The sequence below is a fragment of the Mesoplodon bidens genome, assembly GCF_964165515.1.
Source record: "Mesoplodon bidens genome assembly, chromosome: 8".
Lineage (NCBI taxonomy): Eukaryota > Metazoa > Chordata > Mammalia > Artiodactyla > Ziphiidae > Mesoplodon > Mesoplodon bidens.
The window spans coordinates 29,513,875-29,533,821 of NC_138165.1; the positions used below are offsets into that span (position 1 = coordinate 29,513,875).

The 19,947-nt window shown below is 40.1% G+C and overlaps 1 protein-coding gene across 1 annotated transcript in view; it reads left to right on the top strand.

The window, feature by feature from the left end:
- Positions 1–19,947, top strand: part of LRP2 (LDL receptor related protein 2) — a gene marked incomplete at its 5' end in the record, with an annotated part of 197,706 nt that overhangs the window by 132,891 nt on the left and 44,868 nt on the right. Inside the window, 10 exons of the mRNA XM_081243139.1 lie at positions 500–703; positions 1,495–1,737; positions 4,553–4,678; positions 5,821–5,940; positions 8,540–8,671; positions 9,968–10,169; positions 11,203–11,498; positions 12,959–13,475; positions 16,304–16,456; positions 16,972–17,142. Coding sequence (XP_081099265.1) covers positions 500–703; positions 1,495–1,737; positions 4,553–4,678; positions 5,821–5,940; positions 8,540–8,671; positions 9,968–10,169; positions 11,203–11,498; positions 12,959–13,475; positions 16,304–16,456; positions 16,972–17,142 — 2,164 coding nt within the window. The remainder of the gene's footprint in view (positions 1–499; positions 704–1,494; positions 1,738–4,552; positions 4,679–5,820; positions 5,941–8,539; positions 8,672–9,967; positions 10,170–11,202; positions 11,499–12,958; positions 13,476–16,303; positions 16,457–16,971; positions 17,143–19,947) is intronic.

Consider the following 19,947-nt stretch of genomic DNA (forward strand, 5'->3'; position numbering starts at 1 on the left):
TTTTAATTCAAGCTTGATGGAGGTAGAAAGAAACATGCAGGTTTGGCTGCTGCATCTCGTGTCTTGAATAGAAATTTCATCAGTGAGCTAACATTCCTTATAAAAGGATTTAATTCTTTCACTTAGGAGGTACTGTTTATAGTGGATATTTTAGAGTGTGATGTGTGCTTCAGAAGTGTGTTTTATAGAGAACAACAAATTCATAGGAAGACGTGCCTTTTGAGACTGTTGCTTTGCAGAGTTTGCTGAGAAGGTAGAATCATTGCTAATGTTTCAGTGAAGACAAGAGATAGTGGTTTAAAGATTAAGGTGAAGTAGCCACATTTATTAGAAATTGGTGGTGGTTCTTATTGATGGAAAAATGACTCAGAGTAGAGTTTCCATGGCTTGTCTTATAGTGTGTTTAATATAGAAGCTGTTGCCAATGCCCTTCTGGAGGAGAAAATATGAATGTTTGCTACACAAATCTTTAGCTTTTCCTGGGCCTACCTTTCTTCAGGTCCAAATGGCCCTGAGTGCCAGTGTCCACACGAGGGCCACTGGTACCTGGCCAACAACAATAAGTACTGCATCCGGGATAATGGTACAAGGTGCCATAGTTCCAAGTTCACCTGCCTCAGTGGGCACTGCATCCCAGAGCAGTGGAAATGTAATGACATCGATGACTGTGGTGACAGCAGTGACGAGCTGGAAACTCTCTGTGGTGAGTTGGACTCTTGGAACTTTTGTTAAGAACTCACAATGTACCAAGCGTTTGGTCCTTTTAGAAGTGAAAAACATTTACTCTGAGAATCTAGACTGCACTTTGCTTAAATCACACATAAGCTGATATATGTGCTGTGAAGTAGTGTATGATGCTTTATTAGGAAGCACCTCTATAGTGGTGCTGGATGCCATTTACAGTCTGTAGAGCCCTGGGAAAGTTACTTAACCTCTCTGAGCCTCAATCACATTAAAGCATTGTGTTTGAAAACTTAACGGGATTAAGTTTTATGTGATTGAGATAAACTTATACATTGAGATGGTAGAGAAATGGAGTGACTTTGCCATTTGCTTAAAATACTTCATTTGCGGGCCTCCCTGGTGGCGCAGTGGTTGAGAGTCCGCCTGCCGATGCAGGGGACACGGGTTCGTGCCCTGGTCTGGGAGGATCCCATATGCCGCGGAGCGGCTGGGCCCGTGAGCCGTGGCCGCTGAGCCTGCGCATCCGGAGCCTGTGCTCCGCAACGGGAGAGGCCACAACAGTGAGAGGCCCGCATACCGCAAAAAAAAAAAAAAAAAAAAAATACTTCATTTGCTAAAAGAAGCATACAAAATATTTGCTTAATCTAACTACTTTAAAATGTTATCTCACTTTGCATGCAGTGCGTTTTGCAGCTTTTGCCTTGGAAGGTAAACCCAAAGTGTCTTATTTTATTTGCTTGTATCTTTTTAGAAAATGGGATGATGCTTTAATCCAGAGCTTCTTCAATGTTTTTTTTCCCCTCCTCTTAGCGTATCACACCTGCCCTTTGACAAGCTTCACCTGTGCCAACGGGCGATGTGTCCAATATCGTTATCGTTGTGATCACTACAATGACTGTGGTGACAACAGTGATGAGGCAGGGTGCCTGTTCAGGGCTTGTAACGAAACCACGGAATTTACTTGCAATAATGGAAAGTGCATCCCGCTTCACTTAGTCTGCGATGGGATGGACCACTGCCATGATCACAATGCCTCAGATGAGAAAAATTGCTGTAAGTTCATCTTCAGTACTTGTGCTTTGGAGTCTTGAAGTCTTAGAGCTTGGGAGATGAAATTTTTATATAAAGACAGTGCATTTTCTGAGAAAAAAACCCATAGTATTCATCTGAAACATACATTTCATTTTAATACAGTCTACTAAGTGATTTTTTAAAACAATTCTACCTAGTATTTGAATTATTCACCTATATTTATGGATCCGTACAACCATTGACTATTTAACGTTCAATATTTTCTCCTTGGTTTATACATCTGACTGTTTTAAAGCTTTACCAGTGGTTACTGACAAAAATGATTGATTAATGTGTTGTGTTTAATGTTTGTTGTGCAAAAAGGTATGTAGTACAGTGTTGACTGAAATGATTTGTCTCTTTAGTTTTTCTGGTAAATTGCTTTTTAGTGAATTGATTTTCCAAAATTTCTGGGATTTGCACTTTAGAATCTTGAGAAAACAAAAGGGCGGAGCGTGAGCACAAATGTATTTTTAGTTTGGGTATATCTACATGCTCCATTGCTTTTGTAGGCACTTAACCACAATATTTATTTGGGTGTGCTTTTTTTTTTTTTTTAATCAACAAGTGGCCAATCTGTTTCATCTATCTCCCCAAACTTTTTTTTTGTGGTGGTTGTTGTTGTACGCGGCCCTCTCACTGCTGTGGCCTCTCCCATTGTGGAGCACAGGCTCCGGACGTGCAAGCTCAGCGGCCATGGCTCACGGGCCCAGCCGCTCCACGGCATGTGGGATCCTCCCGGACCGGGGCACGAACCCGTGTCCCCTGCATCGGCAGGCAGACTCTCAACCACTGCGCCACCAGGGAAGCCCCCAAACTTTTTTTTGAGTATTTTAATGCAACTCCCAGACATACATATCACTGATAAAGACCTTTGGAAAACAACTACTATGCCAGTATTATGCTCAACAAAATCAACAATACTTATTTGATATCCTCTAGTACTCAGTCCAAATTCAAATTTTATCACTTGTCCCCAAAATGTCAACAGTTGCTCTGTTCAAATTATGATTCAGGCAAGGTCTACACATTGATTTAGGCTGGAATTGAGGCCTAGAGTTTTGATTACATTCGACTCAATTCTTTGGGCAAGAACACTCCATAGGTGGAGCTATTTCTTGTGTATCACATAATGAAGCACATAATGCTTGATTGTTCCACTTTAAGTGAGGATGAAATTAATTAGTGAATTTAGAAGTCAGCCTGAATCTTCCCTTAGGAAGTTCCCTTCAACCTTTCACCCAGTGGTTTTAGCATCCATGGATGGTTGTTCCATAAATTCATTATTACTTTAAGGGTTACAAAATAGGCATTTTAAAATTTTATTGTGCCTTGCTCATTTATTAGCTGATGTTCCATAAAGAAGAAATTTCCCTTATTAACTATTTTGTTACCCTGAAATAAAATTCTGCAGGGTAAATGTCTGATTCTTTCCCTTTGTCATTTTTGAGAGTAATGAGTTGGTGACCAATGAGCACTAAGTCTTTGCTTTGTTTTGTTTTTACTATTGTGTTAAACTCATGGATTTTTACGTTTTTGAGTTTTAATGCAGTGAAATAAGTTACTGGTTTCGGTGCTTAGTTGTTCTATCTTTGGCCATCAGGAACCCTGGTAAAGTTGGGTTCTCTGTTATTTTGACTTGACCCCATTCAGTCTTCCATAGCTCAGACTTGTACATTTCCTCTCTCAGACCTAGAATTGGCCTCATTCCTTTTGTGGTATTTAAAAATTACCACAGTGTTGCATTACCCATTCCTATTTGGCTTTTATTGCTTCTAGGCCTTTTTATTGGACAGAGCTAGGAAATACGATTCTTAAGGGGAAAAAAATGATATTGGTATTTTCCATTTTAATTTGGGATAACAGGTTTTTTACCTTTTGGTTTTTATAATCATGTCTCTTTTACTTAAAAATCTTGGTTTGTAATAAGTGACATTAACATAGTCACTTATTTGCTTTATTCTATAATAATTTCAACATGCCTATAATAATTTCAAAGTAACCACACAAATATAATTAAAGATTTTAGGTCCTTCTTGTTCTTAGATTATTTCCCACTAGGAATATGCAGTCATTTGTTACTGTTTCCAAATTTTAGGAATTGCTTTTCTTTATCTATTTTTATTTCATTATGTTTATTTATACAAAATAATGTGCATGGTTTCTTAGTCAAAATTATATGACAAGGTACATTCACAGAAGTCCTTCATCCTTGTCCTCTCCACCCTGCTCCCTCCATACTATTCTCAATCTGTTCATAGGGGTTACAATTTTCATGAGTTTTATCTTTTCATCGTTGTTGTTGTTTTTAGTGTAAGCATTTCTTTCTTGCTAGACATTCACACTGCCATCATTTTTCTTACACAAAAGATAGCCTAGTGTTCTGCTTTCTTACTGTTGATATATCCTGGAGATCATACCATCATTCCTTATCAATATACAGAGATCTTCTTCACTCCTTTTTACAGCTACATATTACTCCATTGTGTGGATATGCCATCATTTTATTTAACCAAGAGTGAGGAGTCATGCTGATGCTATTAAATAATGAAACAGACAATTAAAACTATAAAGCAGCCTCCCCTCTCCTCCATGGCCTCTGGTATCAGCTGGAAATATCTCTTTTTACTGTAGAATGTATGGCATACCATAAGTGTCATGGATCATGCCTCTGTGATAGCTTTGAACATCCTTCCCTTCTGGTGGTTTGATTCTGCAATAGATCTGTTAGCGTGGACGTGTATGATGTATATGTGGTGGGTAAGTTCCAAACGTTTATCTGGTTGTCTTTTTCAAGCTGATCGCACGTGCCAGCCTGGATACGTAAAATGTATGAATTCAACTGTTTGTATTCCTCATCTTTTCTTGTGTGATGGAGACAACGACTGTGGAGATATGAGTGATGAAAACCCCGTTTTCTGTGGTAAGATAAAACTGCTTTTCCTTCTGTGGTTCCAGGGGTGCATGTCTTGAGCTAATGCAAAGATACATCGCCTGGGTGTTTGGGCTAATTTCAATTTGTCATCTCAAATTGACCTTGTAAGTAGATTCCGTAGGCAGTTACTTTAGGATGTAATTGTAGGGGCATAAGAAGCCCCTTCTCTCTGTTCCCTGGCTGGATGCCTGACTCCAAATATTTCTTCCAGAGACCAGCTCTAATGCCTAACTTTCTACAATTAAAGACCTTTTGTCTTCAGCAACTCCAGGCAGAATTTGCACATTGAGCCCTTGTATTTGCTCTCAATACATTTGTAGTAGCCATTAGTAACTGAAAGAATTTTTCTCTCTTTTTCATATGCTTGACTTTCAGAAACCTTAATTTCATATTTAGCCATTTGGTTTAATCAAATAATTTCCTGTATCTATTAAACTAAAAGACCTTTCTTAAGCACGATGATTTTGAGACTATTGGTGTAAACAGATGCATCTTTTAAGGACTTAGTGATTGTCACCAGGCCAGGTTACAGTCCAAGAGCAGGAGTCAGTTGTAAAAACAGCAGCAAGAGGTAGCAGAAAATCTAGAAAACACATTAGACCAGAACTACCTCAGGTTATGCGAGAAAAGAATCAATGTTCACGTGTAGGCAGAGTCATTTACTCAAAGGAATTATAAGGATGATAAACAGCAGAACTTTGCTAACTCTCTAGAATCATGGTCTAAGATGGCTAAAAGATTGTGTGTAGGGTGAACTCAGATTTGGTTATATTGTTGTTTTTGCTTTTCAATAGCATTTATTTTATTTTATGTTATGGCAGAAAACATAGAACCAAGTTTTCTTTTATCTATAATTTGTGATTCCATGTGTCAAAAAAATAGTCTTTTGGTATTTCTAACAAATGCAATTCATTTTTGAACTTCTGGAACTTAGAAAAAAATTCTGGGAAACTGGAGCGGTATTGCTCTCCCGTACTCTTCCCTCCCAATGGAAAACTTATACAAAAACTCATTTCCCAGGCCTCAGCCTTCCTTTCTTGGCAACTCGTATCCAGATCAGAGATACAGGCAGTTTATTAGGAACAAGCTTGTGTGTTGCTCATGGGTTTTATCTTCTTTCCCTCCTGCAGTCTCTAAGTCGTGTAAGAGCGATGAGTTCCACTGCACATCTGGATCCTGTATTCCTAGCTTTTGGTTTTGTGATCACGAAAGAGATTGTTCTGACGGCTCTGATGAACCTGACACTTGTGGTAAGAGAGTAAGCAAGCATGACAAGCATTGTAATGCGGCTGGAGACCCTCTTCCGACTACTTCAAATATAGACTATGATTCTGGCTGCGGAATGTTTGCACTCCTTGCTGAAACCACTCAGCAGACATTCATTAAAAACCTGTTCATGCAGCGCACTGGGTGGGTTGCTGATCAGGATATGGAGGTTGCTGATCGATGCAGATGAGAAGAGAGTATGTTGGTGATGCACCTGGTACCTGCCTGGCTTGTAGAACTCAATTAATTGTAATTGACTCTGAATTGGAATTTCTGAATTTGGCTGAGTTCTGACCCATAAGACTGTGGGAGGATCCAAGAGTGATTGAAATCATCATATACAGGTGGAGGGGGCATATGAGGGGCACATATTTCTTCCTGTTCTGTGTGCCAGCTGAGGAGGTAGGGTCCCATGGCCATCTGAGCTTCCTGAGATGTTCCAAGGACCTTCTAGTTATATTCTTAGAGGCAGTTGTGTGTTGCTTCTGTTTGAAGGCTACTATTTACCTTTGCAAGTCCTAATCTATATCCACGCACAATTTTTTTACATAATTTTTAAAATATAAAGGTAAAATCTAATACATTGCTTTTTTGTCTGTCAATATTGCTGTATAGGGGTCAACAAACTATGGCCATGGGCTAGCTGCTTGTCTTTATAAATAAAGTTTCATTAGAATGCAGCCACATCCTGGCTATGGCTGCTTTTTTGCTACAATGGCAGTGTCAAGTAGGTGTGACAGAGAACATATGGCCTGTAAGCCTAAAATATATACTGTCTGGTTAAGAGAGAGTTTGCTGACCCCTGTTACAAAGTCTTCAGACTTCTGTTTAATGGCTGTGTGATATTCCATTGAGTGGTTATATGATCATTGAGTTAACTGCCTCTATTTTAAGCATTTAGATTGCTTAATTTTTTTCCTGTATTATAAATATCACTGCAGTAAGTACCATCACATATAAAGCTTTTTTTTTTGGAGTGGTATTTTCTTTTTTCTTTTTATAAATTTATTTATTTATTTTTGGCTGCGTTGGGTCTTCGTTGCTGTGCACAGGCTTTCTCTAGTTGCGGTGCATGGGCTTCTCACAGTGGTGGCTTCTCTTGTTGCAGAGCACGGGCTCTAGGGCGCGCGGGCTTCACTAGTTGTGGCACACAGGCTCAGTAGTTGTGGCGCACGGGCTTAGTTGTTCCACGGCAATGTGGGATCTTCCCGGACCAGGGCTCGAACTTGTGCCCCCTGCTTTGGCAGGCGGATTCCCAACCACTGCGCCACCAGGGAAGTCCCTGGAGGGGTATTTTCTTAAGACCATTAGCCTAGTTTTGCAGCTGAATTCAGACTATTTTCTATTCCTATTTTCCCTCAGGTTCAAATTCTGTGGCTAATAGAAAGTGGTATTAGAAGCTCTTTGCTAATTTCTTTTTCCCCAACACTGAGAGTTTTGAGAAAACAAAGGGCACATAGAGTTTTGAGGATCTGTAAAGGAAATAATTAATAACTGTTAGGTGGGTAGAATAGTCTTAGAGATTGGTTTAAATATATGAACTATTGGTTCAAATATATGAAGAATAAATATAGTTTCCAGACTTCTCCATGGGAACCAAAGTCATAGTAATAGCAATTAGTACCAACTGTCTGACATATTTAAATAGAAGTAAACACACAATCTAATATGAATGCATTCTCACAATATGCAGAGATTTTTTTTTCTAGTTTTATTGAGATATAATTGACATACAGCACTGTGTAAGTTTAAGGTATAGAGCATGATTTACATACATCATGAAATGATTACCACAATAAGTTTGGTGAACATCCAATACACAGATATTATTTTAAAGAAATAATAAGATGTATATAAAAGAGTAAAATCCCCATTCCTTCACCCTCCTACAGTCCCCTCCCTCCCCAGACATAATCACTATTAAGTGTGAATTCTTCTTATCTTTATCTATATATCCTGACATGTAGTTTTTAAAACACAAATGGGATCTTACTACATATATTTTTTCTGCAATTTCCGCCCCCCCCCTTTTTTTTTAGCCTAACAGTATCTTGTCAGTTAGAAAATGCAGCTCTATCTCATTCCTTTGCACTGCTGAATATTACTGTAAAGTATGGGTGTTCCATGTGTTCTTATCCCTTTCCCAGCTGATGGATATTTAGGTTGTTTCCATTTTTTCACTATAAGACATAATGCTAGCATGAACATCCTGCATATGTGGGAAGATTCTTATAGGCTAGATCTCTAGGAGTAGCGTTCCTGTATCAAAGGGGATATGTTTCTTTCAAAGACTGTATTGATATGTACTCTTTTCTCACCAGCTTATGAAAGGTCATGTTTCTCCTTACTGTTATTATTGTGCTGTATTTTTAGTGGTTAAAATGAAATATTCTTTAGCCCTAGGCTAATTTTGAGGGGTCTCTGGGTTTATTGGCATATGACAACTTGATTCGTTGACATGTGGGATATGATTAAAGAACTCTAATTGGTGTTCTAGAAAGCCCATGCTGTAGTAGGCTTCTCTCAAGATTCCTGGACTGCAAACTACTCTTCTCACCAAGAGTGCTTTTTATATTTTTTCAGAGTTTTCTGAGCCAACATGCTTCAGTGATGAATTCAAGTGTGACAATAACAGGTGCATCCAAGTAGAGTGGGTCTGTGATGGTGATAATGACTGTGGGGACATGAGTGATGAGGATGAAAGACACCACTGTGGTAAGTGCAAACAATCAATTCCTCTGCATTGTCACATTCTAGGGAAACTCAGTAGATTTATATTTCTGTCTTTGAAGTATATGGTTGTCAGAGAGGTTCCTCTTTGTTCAATGCACACAGGTAGAATGTTACCTTTATTTTTATGCTCAAGAATGTTTGATATCATCCACTTAAATGCTTTAAAATGATGAAAAATGATTTTAATGTTTACTTTTTTTCTCTTGCATTTAGGTAATGGAAATAATGTCCTACATTTCTAGAGCAGATAAAGAGAATTCGTTGGCCACTCTTAATAGCAGTTTTAATAGTGTTGCAATTAACTGTGCCTCCAGTTTTATCCATTACCCTAGAGCTGTTAGGGGGTGGGGGGGGTTCATTCCTTTTAAGTGAATTATGGAACAAACTATGGAACACCATCTCCCATTACCAACAGAGCATAGAACTCTTAGCTAAGGTGTCTTGATAGAGTGTCTTTCCATGGTAGAATAATAAAAACAATGACTCCATGATGTTTGCATTTGATTGTTACCTCATATGTCCATGACTTTGGTGGTGGTCCATGGTTCTACATATATTCTATGAAATGGGTAGTTGGCAGCTCCACAAACATGGGCTGTAGCATATACTTTTCTCCCATATCTCCTCACCAAGACTCCCCTCCTCTTGTCTCCTCTTTACCCTCAGTGAGATTGGATAAAATACCCATATCTTATTCTGCAGGCTTTCATGATTACATGTTAGCATCTTAGCTCTTTCCTAACAGTGTCTTGGTTTCTGACAACTCTTATTGACATACACAGCTCCTATATACCTAGGAAAGAAGCCCTAGATTCTTGGAAAATTCTATGACTTTCAGCTATCTAGTCAACCATTGCGAGCTTCAGTTTTCTCATCTGTAGAACTGGCATAAAAATGCCTATCTCACATTGTGTTTGAGTGATTATACTTTGTAAACTAAAAAATGTTACCAAATGTAAGGGATTTTTGGTATCCAATTAATAAAATGTGAGTAGTTTTGATAGACCTAAGGGAAAAATGTGACCTTACATTAATTTTATGGAAAACTAAATGAGGTGTTTTATTATCTTTACTTTTTACTTCTGAAAAAAATCAAAGATCCAAAGCAATTAAAATGAAAATTTGGGAGGGTAGTTTGTCTACCTATTTCCCCTTCATTTCCTTTCATCCCTCAGACTATTATGTAATGTAAAGCAAGATAAATAATGCTTCAGGATGAATTTGACTTCTAGAATGAGCTCTCATGTGATTTCTGCTTCTCATGTGCTTTGGTTTCAGAGAGTCACAGCTGCTCAAGTTCTGAGTTTCTCTGTGTAAGTAGCGTGTCTCCATCCAGGAGGTGCATCCCTCAATCTTGGGTTTGTGATGGCGATGCGGATTGCTCTGATGCCTATGATGAGCACCAGAACTGCACCAGGAGATCCTGCTCTGAAACGGAGTTCACCTGTAGTAATGGACTGTGTATCCCCGACTGGTTCAGGTGAATTGGGGATTAAACAATCTACCAACAAACTTCCATGAGGCAGGACTGGGGCCTGGAGTCCATGGTACTTTTAGTGGTCTATGAAAATGTTTGGATTTCTTTTAAAATTAAAAGAAAAAAAAAAGAGAAATTTTAGGTCAAAGAAAGTATTTTAATACCAAATAATATTAATATATTAATATATATTAATTATATATATTATATATAATATATATTAATTATTAATAATATATGTTAATTATATATTATATATTATAATATATATTAATTATATATATTAATATATCTGGCTTTATACCAATGTGGTCCTTAATTATAAATGTTTTTTATGGTGGTAAAAGTCACATAATATAAAACATACTATTTTAACCATATTTAAGTGTACAGTTCAGTGGCACTAAGTATATTCACATTGCTGTGCAACTCTTAACCCATCATCCATCTCTGGAATTTTTCACCTTCTTAAACCGAAACTCTGTACTCTTTAAACACTAACTCCCCATTCGCCCTCCCCACTCCCCTTAACCCCCGGCCCCTGGCATCTACCAATGTACTTTCTGACTCTATAAATTTGACTATGGAGGAAGGGGCCCATGAAGGCAGAAGTGCCTAGGGTCCATGAAGGTCATAATGTGACCTTGCACGGAGTGCCAGAGAGATGAATGAAGTGGGCTTGCTAGAAGAAAGTTCTTTCTTGGGGTAGCTGAGGCTCTTGGTTTTCCACTTGCAGTAGAGACATAGGTACAAGAAATACTTCATTCTCTTCTCTCTGCTGTAAGAAGAATAATGGTGTGAGCATGATGATAAATGGGTCTGGGCGCTGCGGCTCAGGGTCAACCAGATGACAGTGAGGGGCAGGTGAGGTGGACCTGGGGCAAGTGCTCCAGCTAAGAGATGCAGACACTAGTCAGCGTCATTTCTTTGGAGGGAAGTTGGGAATCTGGATTTTCACCTGAAATATTCTGATTTTAAATGCTGGAAACGTATTTTAAAAACCCTCTCAAGAGTGGTACTGGGTTTCACGACACAGGTGTGACCGGCGCAACGACTGTGGTGACTACAGTGATGAGAGGGACTGTGTGTACCCTGCCTGCGACAAGGTCCATTTTACCTGTCAGAATGGGCTCTGCATTTATAAGGCCTTTGTCTGTGATGGGGAAAATGACTGTGGAGATGACTCAGATGAGCTGGAGCACCTGTGTCACACCCCGGAGACCACGTGTCCCCCTCATCAGTTCAGGTGTGACAATGGGAACTGCATTGAGATGGTGAAAGTCTGCAACCACCTAGATGACTGTTTAGACAACAGTGATGAGAAAGGATGTGGTGAGTATAACAGAAGATCGGGGAAAAGGAAACCAGGGGGACTGAATGTGGATTTTCAACCCCTCATGACTTAGCAGGACTTGTCAGTTGGTTCTCTAAGTAGAACATTGCCAGAAAATTACTATTGCTTGTCTAGCAAAAAGCAAGGATTTCTTGGTATATAAGGTCAGTCACAAACATTTTTTGGACTAATTCATGAGTTAGGCAGTCATTACATAGAACAGGAGATGAACAAATTCAGGCCATCGGTATCTAACAGCAGAGAGTGTTGATTCTCTTTGGCCTCTTGCAATGACTTGTTGCCTTCACTGCCTCTCTGCTAGGATTCCTTAGCCTGTTCTTTTTTTTTTAATAAATTTATTTATTTTATTTATTTTTATTTTTGGCTGTATTGGGTCTTCGTTGCTGCGCGCAGGCTTTCTCTAGTTGCGGCGAGCGGGGGCTACTCTTCGTTGCGGTGCGCAGGCTTCTCATTGCGATGGCTTCTCTTGTTGCGGAGCACGGGCTCTGGGCGCGCGGGCTGCAGTAGTTGTGGCTCGTGGGCTCTAGAGCGCAGGCTCAGTAGTTGCGGCACACGGGCTTAGTTGCTCCGCGGCATGTGGGATCTTCCCGGACCAGGGCTCGAACCCGTGTCTCCTGCATTGTTAGGTGGATTCTTAACCACTGCGCCACCAGGGAAGTCCCCTTAGCCTGTTCTTAATTTTCATCCCCAGGTGACTAAAGGGGAGAATTTAACTGGCAGCCCCTCCCCCCACCCCCACCGAACTCCCACAAGTAAACCAATCTAGAATTTATAAAATACAGAATCTTAAGGTAATGTTCTCCCCGCTGTGTAGTTAGTTTTTGAATGAGAATGGCCATGTGTCACAGGACCAGCCAGAGGTACCCTCCTGGGGTGCTGGGTGGCTCATCCCCTTTGTGAGACTCAGTCAAGTGAGCGCTTCTCTTTCTATCTCCACATTCAGGGACGTCACACTGGGAGCCTGAAATTGGCCATGGTGTGAGTCGTGGCACCATTGAAATGGAAGAGGCTACAAATTAGAGCTCCCCACTCCCCCCATCCCACCCCACACCCCAGACCTGTTTTACCAGCACACCACTGTGTGGGCCCTTCTGCTCTCCTCTCTCCTGCTGTTTTACTTCTAAATTTATCGATTAAAAGAAGATTGGCAGGTATAGGATTAGAAGTCAAACTTGTTGGTTGTATTAGTTGTTAAAACCACCGGTGAAGGATCAAGTTGGGAGGAAGTTGAGTAAGAGTGACTTTTGAATAATGTAGGGCCTTTAGAAATCCCTTCTTTTCTGTCTTCTTTTAGCATGATTCATTAAGAATTGGGTCTGTCCAAACAAAGCAAAACGAAAAGGATTGGGTCTGTCCAGTGGGAAGGTTGACTTTGGACCATTATGGTGGATCCATTGCTGTCAACTTAGGTTCTCTGATAACTGTCTTTTACCTACAGGTGTTAATGAATGCAATGACCCTTCACTCAGTGGCTGCGACCACAATTGCACAGACACTTTAACCAGTTTCTATTGTTCTTGTAACCCTGGTTACAAGCTGTTGTCTGACAAGCGGACTTGTGTTGATATTGATGAATGCAAGGAGACGCCCTTTGTCTGTAGCCAGAAGTGTGAGAATGTACTGGGCTCTTACATCTGCAAGTGTGCCCCAGGCTACATCCGTGAACCAGATGGAAAGACCTGCCGGCAGAACAGCAACATCGAGCCCGATCTCATTTTTAGCAACCGTTACTATTTGAGAAATCTAACTATCGATGGCCATTTATACTCCCTCATCTTGCAAGGACTGGGTAATGCTGTGGCAGTGGATTTTGACCGAGTAGAAAAGAGATTGTACTGGCTTGATATAGAGAATAAAGTCATTGAGAGAATGTTTCTGAATAAGACAAACAGGGAGACAGTCCTAAAGTACAATCTACCAGGTACAGAAAGTCTAGCTGTCGACTGGGTTACCAGGTAAGAAAAAGCTGAGGAGCTTTTTAAGAGTTAAAAGGGTTTTTGTTTTTAAAAAAGTATCCAAACCATGTTTCCATCCTAACAGAGAACTGATCTTTTCCAACTTGGGTTAATAGGTGGATACATTTTAATGCTTCTGCATGTTTTTGTTTTTTCTGCTATGTACCTCATAATCAAATGGGATACCACAGAACCTAAAATCTAGTGATTTTAAGGATTTATGATATCAATTTCATGGGGAGGGGCATCACAAAGGAGGAAAGAGCTCTGTTATTACTGGCCATTCAGTTAACTGGAGGTGACGTGAAGGGATGATGCATGCATTTGTTGGTGCATTCAGTCATTTAAAGCTGTTGCCTAAGTGCCTCCTGCATGCAGTGCTATGCTAGGAACTGGGGTCTAGAGGTCAACAAGACAGACACAGCCCCTGCTTTCCTGGCGTTCACAGGCTGCTTGCAATGCTATTTATTTGCAGCCTGGGCTGGTTGTAAAATAGAGAATGGCTGACTTGAAACTCTGAGCATCTTTAAGGGAGACGGTGATACTTTAATTCAACTCCACCAGCTCAACCACACTTCTTCATGTCTCTATTGAATATCGAATCTATCAGATATTTGGCTTTGTGGTTGACATGAAGCTGGAGGCACTTAGCCTGCAAATATTATTGCTTCAGTCACCCCAGACCTACAGGGGACTCTTCCTCATCTTCTCTGTTTGACCATCTTAAGGGTAAAGATCCTAAGATGGGGGATGGAGAATTGGCCCCTTAGTTCTACCTGAATAGTAACTGGCCTGCCATACGTGCTCAAGAACTGCCTACAGAAAAATGAATAAAATATTGATCATGTGAATACAAGTATTTTATATATAGTGGCTCTTTTGGGTGTCAAAAAGCATAGTGACGAACGATTTGCAGGAACAGAACTAATTGTGGTACTGTTTCTATCTCATCCTTTGCTGCGATGCAAGGAAAGGTAATATTTTAGCCTTGATATTGTCATTCAGCCCTCTCTCCCCAAAACTGGTAGGATGATATTTCCCCCTGGATTTCAGCTACTTTCCTCTCACTCTAGGCATGTTCTTGACCAGGGGAAAGAATTAGGTACATGTGTGGTACTGAGGAAAATGGAGCAAAAAAGTCTAGAGTGAGGGTAGGATAAAATGTCTCATGACCGAAGCATTTTCTCAAATGTTCAAGAAGGAGCACAGCCAGGCTAAACATTCCTTAAAACACAAGGCAGGATAGAACCCGGTCACATTTAAGTTTGTAGGGGACAGTTCTAAGATACTAATTACAGTGAACTTTGAAACAATTTCCCCAATATCAATAAAGATGTTCATAGCGAACTCAAGGATGTTTGGTTTCCAAGGCCCTTAAACTTGATATACAAGTTTTTCAAAGCACCATTATGCACAGTGGAAAATTGTGCCAGTTCTCAGTCCTCTTAATTTTTCCTGGAGTGGGCATGGAGTGTCTTCTCCATATGCTGTTCACTGGGTCAGTGTTTTGACTGTGGAATACAGAGAAATTAACGAGTTGGCAGTAAGCTCCTCAGAGTGGAGTGCCCTGTGGTGTAGCCAGTCTTGAATTCCTGCTCTAGCTCTTACTAATCAGCAACCTCTGGGCCTCAGCAGCCTCATCAAGAAAACAGGAATAAGATCTTAAATAATATAATATTTTAAAAAGTCCTTAGCCCAGGGCTTGGCATTTAATAGATGGCTGCTATTATTATTGCTATTGTTACCCTCTACAATGTTGGAATCTAATATTGTGGCCACCTCATACATCAGGATTTACCCAACTGAATTAAATAACAAGGCTTTTGCATTTATGCATGCTCATTCCCTCATCCCCAAGCCTAAAAAGATGCTACTGTCCTAACAGTTAAATATTCGGACACCTCGCATGGTTGGATCAGGCTTACCTCTGGCAAGGAGACGCTGGGGTCTTTTGGAAGAGAAATCGTTTCAATAAGAATTGACTATCAGATCTCAAATGACGCTCATTCTAGGAGTTTTGAACCCTTTGGAAGGTTATGGATACTTTAAGACTCTGGTGAAACCCACAGACCCCTTGCTGGATAAAAGCACTTAACAAATTTATGCTTATACAATTTTGCATCAGTTTTAGAGGGTATACCCCCCGCCCCAGAGCCTAGGCTACCCTGGTGTCAGATTAAGGACCCCAGATTAAGAACCCCGCCTTATAGAAAATATATGGATTTTATTGAATAGCAATATATTCAGAACTGAAATATCCTTGAGGTAAGAGATTCTAATAAGTTTCTAAAGCTTTCTGAGTTTAAGTAAAACTTGGCACAGGGTAAGAAACTCATTTTGCCAGCCTACTGGGACAGGGCCAGGGAGGGGGTCAGGTTTTTCTTTATCTGAAGGATGCCATGATTCAGAGTTCCCTTGTGCAGTCTCAATGATAACACTTAGACAAGTTTGTTTCCTCGACTCCACCATTTAAACTGTAGTTCATGATACTCATTGATCACTCTCACTTCTGCTTCCCTGCTCCTCTAAAGCCTGGAACATTGCTTGGGGAAGATGCCTTTTGCTGCATGAAGCAAGTAAAGGTAGAATCCTTGTGTGAAGTGTGGCCCCAGAATTTCCTATTGTAAGGTGACATCACCTTACAATAGGAAGAGTAGCACACATTCTTGCATCTTTTGTTGTCTCACTGCAGGAAGGTCAACTGTGTTTCCCCTTGTCCTTGTTTGCCTGGGGGAAAAGTGCTTGGATCGGAAACTGTGTGGCTAAATGTGCCTTGTTTCACAAGTAAAATGGCTATAACTCCTGGTTCTCCATTTCTCCATTTTCAGAAAGCTGTATTGGGTGGATTCCCACCTGAATTGCCTCTCTGTCTCTGACCTCAATGGTCGATACCGCCGCAAGCTGGCCGAGCACTGTGTGGATGCCAACAACACCTTCTGCATTGAGAATCCCAGAGGAATTGCCCTTCACCCTCGATATGGGTATTGTCTCCCTGTAACCTTGGGCTCTTCTTTCATACCCTTCTTCCACCTCTGTTACCAGAAAGGCTGTTCACGTAGTGATATCAAGGCCAGTGTCTTGTTGGAGTTTGTCTTCTGCTTTTCCTACCTGGTAAATGGCTTAGTATAATGGGTAGAAGCATGGCTTGTTCGAAGGCTATTCAATGGCGATTTCTATTTTCTTTGCCATGACACACCATTTCACTTTCACAGTCAAATATGTTGGCTGCATGCAAGTAATTTATGGTTTAAAGAAACAACAACCCACCTTTACTGGACTTTCCATGTCAAATCCACTGAAATCCCCAGTTAATCATGTTCATTCCTGAGCATTTCCGGTGCATCATGCCCTGTTAGATTATTTTCTGTTAGTTCTCTTTCCTTTGTGAAAGGCTCTGTAGGATGTAAACTCCATTTCTCTAATTGGAGAAAGCTTATGTCTTTGCCACTGAGTTCTTTTGGCTTCGGGGACTGACCCTTTGTGTTTGCTCCAACAGGCATGTCTACTGGGGAGACTGGGCTGACCGAGCATACATTGGGAGAGTAGGCATGGACGGAACCCATAAGTCTGTGATTATTTCTACCAAGATCAAGTGGCCCAATGGCCTCACCATTGATTATACCAATGATCTACTCTACTGGACAGATGCCCACCTGGGTTACATTGAGTACGTACTTAGAAAAGAATAAAGCAAACTGGGTGACTGCTGATTCCAAACACCAGTGCTTGTGTTGCCAGTGTATTTTTCCCAGGCAGCTACTAACTGGCCTGTTTGTTGGAAGTCACTTCTAACTAAAGTGCCTATAGGCAATTCACCAAGCTCTGTGGTATGGTGCAAGAGAAAGAGCATGAACTTTGAAGTCATACAGATCAGGATTTTGTCTTGGTGCTTTTACTTATACTCCTAAAAAAGCAGCTAGTAATCTCTCCCCTATGGTAGTCAGCTTAGTGCTCAACTCATCTTAAGTCCCTTGCCCTACCCTCCCAAATATATGATTAATAGGCTTGGAAAAATTATACTGTTCAATGAAAAATACTCCTTGTAAAAAAGCTAATACAAATTATTAGCCAAGCAGTACATGTTTATTTCGGGACATTGCTAATTATGGCCTAGTTGGACTATGGTAATGTCTTCTGGGTATTTATGAACTAGTACCCAGATACACAGCCTGTTGCATGCAAAAGCAGGGAATTGTCGTTAGTTCACTAGAGCTATTTTAAAGGTTTAAAAAAGCCTGTCATTCTATTAACTTTATTTTGAAAAAAATTACACCTGACAAAAAATACTCATAAAAGTATCTGAGCTCTTTATATCGAGATCATGCAAGAACTGAAGGGAAGGCCTCAAGACTGCTTTCTGGTTTATGACCTTTTTAAAGAAACAGATAACGACTAAGTTCTGGTCATCTATCTGCAGTCTTATTAACAGAGGTCAAGAAGATATTCAGGTTTTCCTATGCCTTCTTTAAATTTCCATAAATTATGATACTTTGGAAAAAATTTCTAACATCACATGGCTAATGTTATCAACTTCTTTAGTTGCTAGCTCATTCCACCTCTTGTGAGTTTTACGGTCTGCTCCCAGTTTTTTAAATATTAAAATATCAGTATTCTGACATAGGTTCAGAGGAATGAATGAGACCTAGATTCACTAATAATGTCTGGGTCATGATTAATAATACATGTGCTACCAGTGTGTACAAAGCTAACCCTGCTGGCCTCTAGGTTAGCTCAGCTAGTCTATACCACTCAGGTTATACTGAGAAGCAAGCTGTCTCCAAAAACTGCTTCTCCCCTTGTCTTCCTGAGGAGACAGAAGTCCAGCTTTAGGTTGCTTTCCTCTGATTTCTTCTGATGGCTTAGGAAACAGTGTTCATCCCAGGATATCGAAAGAATGCTTCATGGAGAACATCAACATAAGAGGTTATAAACCTTCAAGAGCTGAACCAGCTGCATCAGCAGGAAAGCAGCTGTGGTTAGGAATTAGTGATCTTTAAACTCCTCTGGTTATTCCTATCTTTTTTTGTTTTGATTTTTTTAACATCTTTATTAGAGTATAATTGCTTTACAATGGTGTGTTAGTTTCTGCTTTATAACAAAGTGAATCACTTATACGTATACATATGTCCCCATATCTCTTCCCTTTCACATCTCCCTCCCTCCCCCCTCCCTATCCCACCCCCTCTAGGTGGTCACAAAGCACCGAGCTGATCTCCCTGTGCTATGTGGCTGCTTCCCACTAGCTATCTATTTTACGTTTGGTAGTGTATATATGTCCATGCCACTCTCTTACTTTGTCCCAGCTTACCCTTCCCCTTCCCCATATCCTCAAGTCCATTCTGTAGTAGGTCTGCATCTTTATTCCTCTCTTGCCCCTAGGTTCTTCATGACCATTTTTTTTTTTAGATTCCATATATATGTGTTAGCATACGGTATTTGTTTTTCTCTTTCTGACTTACTTCACTCTGTATGACAGACTCTAGGTCCATCCACCTCACTACAAATAACTCAATTTCGTTTCTTTTTATGGCTGAGTAATATTCCATTGTATATATGTGCCACATCTTCTTTATCCATTCATCTATTGATGGACACTTAGGTTGCTTCCATGTCCTGGCTATTGTAAATAGAGCTGCAGTGAACATTGTGGTACATGACTCTTTTTGAATTATGATTTTCTCAGGGTATAGGCCCAGTAGAGGGATTGCTGGGTCATATGGTAGTTCTCTTTTTAGCTTTTTAAGGAACCTCCATACTGTTCTCCATAGTGGCCGTATCAATTTACATTCCCACCAACAGTTCAAGAGGGTTCCCTTTTCTCCACACCCTCTCCAGCATTTATTGTTTATAGATTTTTTGATGATGGCCACTCTGACAGGTGTGAGGTGATATCTCATTGTAGTTTTGATTTGCATTTCTCTAATGATTAATGATGTTGAACATTCTTTCATGTGTTTGTGGGCAATCTGTATATCTTCTTTGGAGAAATGTCTATTTAGGTCTTCTGCCCATTTTTGGATTGGGTTGTTTGTTTTTTTGATATTGAGCTGCATGAGCTGCTTGTAAATCTTGGAGATTAATCCTTTGTCAGTTACTTCATTTGCAAATATTTTTTCCCATCTGAGGGTTGTGTTTTCATCTTGCTTATGGTTTCGTTTGCTGTGGAAAAGCTTTTAAGTTTCATCAGGTCCCATTTGTTTATTTTTGTTTTTAATTTCCATTTCTCTAGGAGGTGGGTCAAAAAGGATCTTGCTGTGATTTATGTCATAGAGTGTTCTACCTATGTTTTCCTCTAAGAGTTTGATAGTTTCTGGCCTTACATTTAGGTCTTTAATCCATTTTGACTTTATTTTTGTGAATGGTGTTAGGGAGTGATCTAATCTCATACTTTTACATGTAGCTGTCCAGTTTTCCCAGCACCACTTATTGAAGAGGCTATCTTTTCTCCACTGTACATTCTTGCCTCCTTTAT